At 53.9% G+C, this 3,660-nt stretch overlaps 1 protein-coding gene across 1 annotated transcript in view; it reads left to right on the forward strand.

Annotated features, from left to right (window-relative positions):
* Positions 1–166: 166 nt before the first annotated feature.
* Positions 167–3,660, forward strand: part of Procr (protein C receptor) — a 4,557-nt gene continuing 1,063 nt past the window's right edge. The window contains exons 1-2 of the mRNA XM_059259704.1: positions 167–446; positions 2,542–2,799. Coding sequence (XP_059115687.1) covers positions 377–446; positions 2,542–2,799 — 328 coding nt within the window. The 5' untranslated portion in view covers positions 167–376. The remainder of the gene's footprint in view (positions 447–2,541; positions 2,800–3,660) is intronic.

Below are 3,660 nucleotides of genomic sequence, written 5' to 3' on the forward strand. Positions count from 1 at the left end.
GCAACATCGAAAGCAGACGCCCCACCCCCTGACTCAGCGACGGACGGACTTCTCAGCAAGCCCTTCTCCCCCTTTTCCGCTCCTCCTCAAGCTTCGGAAGCGAGCAGCGGGAGGAGAAGGGAACAAGCAGGTCCAGGCAGGAGGGCCTGAGGCTGGGAGGGGCCGTGGCGAGCCGGCCCCCTAGTAGGAAATGAGGTAGATAGAAGTAACGCTTTAAAAGCTTGACTCCCTCTTCCTCCATGCATTCCCTGGTCTCTTTCGACCGGTGGCTCAGCTCCTGCCCCTCCCGGACAGCCTCCCTTCTCTTTCCTAATCTGCAGCCATTAGAGCCCCAGCCCGCCCCGGCCCAGGTGGGACCCAGAACTTCTGCTCCAGGATGTTGACGAAGTTGCTGTCGCTGCTACTGCTGCTGCTGCCTGGCTGCGCCTTTTGTGACCAGGAAGATGGTGAGTTAGGGACGGGGGCTCCTGCCTCGGGGGTGTTCTGGGGACTTGGTGTATTTGGGAACTTTGACAAGATTGTAGGACAGCTAAGCCCGCCGCCGCACGGATGTCTGCGGCTGCTAGGATCTCTCTACCGTGCACGCTGGGTCCCGGGCATTGGTTTACGTTCCGAAGACAAGGCGAGGAAGTCCAGTTAACTCTCTGGAAAGGACTTGGGGAGGCTGGTGGAAGAGTAGAGAGAGTGAGGATGCGGAGAGGAGGCCGGGAGAGCAGAGTGCCAGTCTAGGGAGGACCAGGAGAGAGTTAGCTGCTACAGCTGAGCTGGAGTGAATGGGAAAACACTAGAACTGAGACAAGTTTGGCGGGATTATATGGGGAGGTAAAGAAGGAGGAGAAAAACCCGGGGTGTAGCTGGTGAGGTGGGACAGGGGAGGGAGAAGAGCCCAGAGCCAGAAGGATCTGGCTGCTGGAAGCTCTTCAACAGAAAAGGGGAGCTAGGGCCAGACAGTACCATCGCCGGCCCCCTCCCCTAGCCCTATAGCTTCAGTCTCCCCCTCGCAGGGGCTACTAACTAGCAGTATTCAGAATGCTTACTGTATTTAATACACACATTGACTCGTTTATCCACCGTGGTGAGCAATGTTATCACACTGGTCCGACGGACGGACGGTCGGGGAAACAGAACAGTTCAGGATCGCTGCTAAGGTTACTCACACCAGCATATCCACTCTTGTGAACACAGAAAGCAACTTCTGAAATGCAACACGGGCACGGGGGTGGGGGTGGGGTGTGATCTACAATGCCATACTTATTCAGCCATTCTCCGGGCACCAATACTGCCAAGGCCCCTTTCCGGCTTTTGAAGGTAGAGATGAACCAAACCCAGTTTAACAGCCGGGAGGAGTCCAGTGTATTTGGGCACTAACACTAGGAATCCCATGAAATCTGTGCTGATGCAACACACTCTGCCCAGACCCAAGTGAAAAGGAGGGGAGGACAGGCAGCATCGGGAAAGTGCTCCAATACCTACCGTCTTGGAGCTGGGGCTTGAAACAGATAGACATTTGCCAGGCAGAACAAGGGTAGCAGAGCAACCCTGACAAGCCGGCACACAGTGGAGGAGTCAGCATGAAGAACTTCACGCCATTTGATAAAACTGAACAATGAGATTGGCCAGAAGATGCAGCTGGGGCCAGATCATTTGCGGTGGATCCCAACCTGGGGTCAGACTCTGAGATCTGTCCTGTGGCCAGGTGTTCTCTGGGGAAGCAATGACTACAGACAGAGGCGGGCAGGCTTCAGCTACCAGTATTCCGATCCTGGCTTGCTTCACCATTAGCCTCAGATTCCCATACACATGGGGTTAATAATAGTAGCTACCATGTTAAGGCATGAGGAGGAAAGCATACATAAGTTAATAATGTGTGTAAAACAGCACCCAGGGCATAACAAGCACTTAATGGATATTAGCTATTATTATTATTTGGGAGGGGTAGGGTGTGACACTGGAGAGCTTTAAGGGCTTTGGATCAGGTGGAGAGCCAGTAAGAAGTGATGAAACTGAGCCCAGTGTGGTGGCACATGCAAGCCTTTAATCCCAGTACAGGGAGGCAGAGACTGGTGGATCCCTGTGTTGGAGGCCAGCCTGGTCTACAAAACAAGCCCCAGGACAGCCCTGGGCAACTCAGAGAAATCCTGTCTCAGAAAAACAAAACAAAAGGATAAAACTGAGAAATGAGTCTCCGAGGTACCCCAGCCTAGATGACAGTAGACCAGGAGAGAGAGAACTGGGCTGGAATTGGGATTTTATCGTAGGCGGAAGTGTGACAGGCTGGACATGTGAAGGAGGAGGCAAAGGCACAGAGGGATGCCTTTTCCAACTGTAGGCTTCAGTTCCTCATCTGTAAAGCGAAGATAATAATCCCCGTCCTCTCCTGGCAGGGTTATTGTGAGCATCAAATAGGAGGGCAGGTGGGAGAGCGCTTTATAGGATTGAGAAATTGGCGGCAGGCCTCTGGGTAAGGGGTTATTATCTCTGGCTGTCAGCCACCCCTTCCCTCTCTGGACTGTCCTGACGCTGTGCTGATTCTTCCCCCAGGCTCCCAAAGCCTGCATATGCTCCAGGTCTCCTACTTCCAAGACCCCTATCAGGTGAGACATCGCGGCAACGCCTCGCTGGGGAAACTCCTGACGCACACACTGGAAGGCCGGGACGACAACGTCACCATCCTCCAGCTGCAACCCTGGCAGGATCCCGAGAGCTGGGAGCGCACAGAGAGTGGCCTGAAGCTCTACCTGTCCCAGTTCAGCAGCCTGGTGCAGCTGATCTATCGCGAGCGAAAGAACAGCGTAGTCTGTGAGTGGGGGTTCTGGATCGGGGCTGGCGGGAGCCCTGGAGGATGAGAGGGTCTGAGAGGGCTTGTGGCGGAGCTTGGGTGCTAAGGCTAAGGCTCTAGACAGCAGGATCTTTGCCAGTGGGAGGGGAGGGTGATCGTGGTCTTTGGGGTGAGGCTTCTCTGAAGAGCTCTGACCCTTGGAGATTGTTCTGTGGGGCTTGGAGAAGAGCAGAGGTCCTAACTGTAAGAAACTTCTACCAGATAGATAGATAGATAGATAGATAGATAGATAGATAGATAGATAGATAGATAGATGATAGACAGACGAGAGAGAGAGAGAGAGAGAGAGAGAGAGAGAGAGAGAGAGAGAGAGAGAGAGAGAGAGGCTGACTATCAGGTTCTCCTCGGGCTGGTGTGACCTCTCAGAGCAGACCTTCTTGGGAGACCCTGTCCCTGATCTTCTCTGACCCCCAAAGTTTCAGTGAAGACTCGGCCAACTCCTTTCCCTCCTAGTCTGCTACACTTCCCTTCATAGAGTCTGAAGCGCTTTGCCCTCAGCCTCCAGCCACCTCTTCTCATCTGCGTTTGATGGTCCCACTCACAGCTTCCTCACAGTCCCAACTCCTCTCAAAGACTCAATTTCTTGTCTGGGAAGCCACCACCACTCCCTTTCACGTCCCTTCTCTGTCCCTTTCTCTCATGGTCTCACTTTTTCCTCACGGTTCCTGGCTCCTCTTTAGACAGGCTCCAACAGTCAACCCCAGCCCTTGTCAGTCAGACTCTTCTTCTCTTGTGTCCTCAAGCCCACAATCCTCTCTTCCTTCCATGTTCCCTTTGCCCCGGATGAACATCCCCCATGCCCGGCCTCTCCTCAAGCGAGC

Source organism: Peromyscus eremicus, chromosome 4, assembly GCF_949786415.1.
Source record: "Peromyscus eremicus chromosome 4, PerEre_H2_v1, whole genome shotgun sequence".
NCBI lineage: Eukaryota > Metazoa > Chordata > Mammalia > Rodentia > Cricetidae > Peromyscus > Peromyscus eremicus.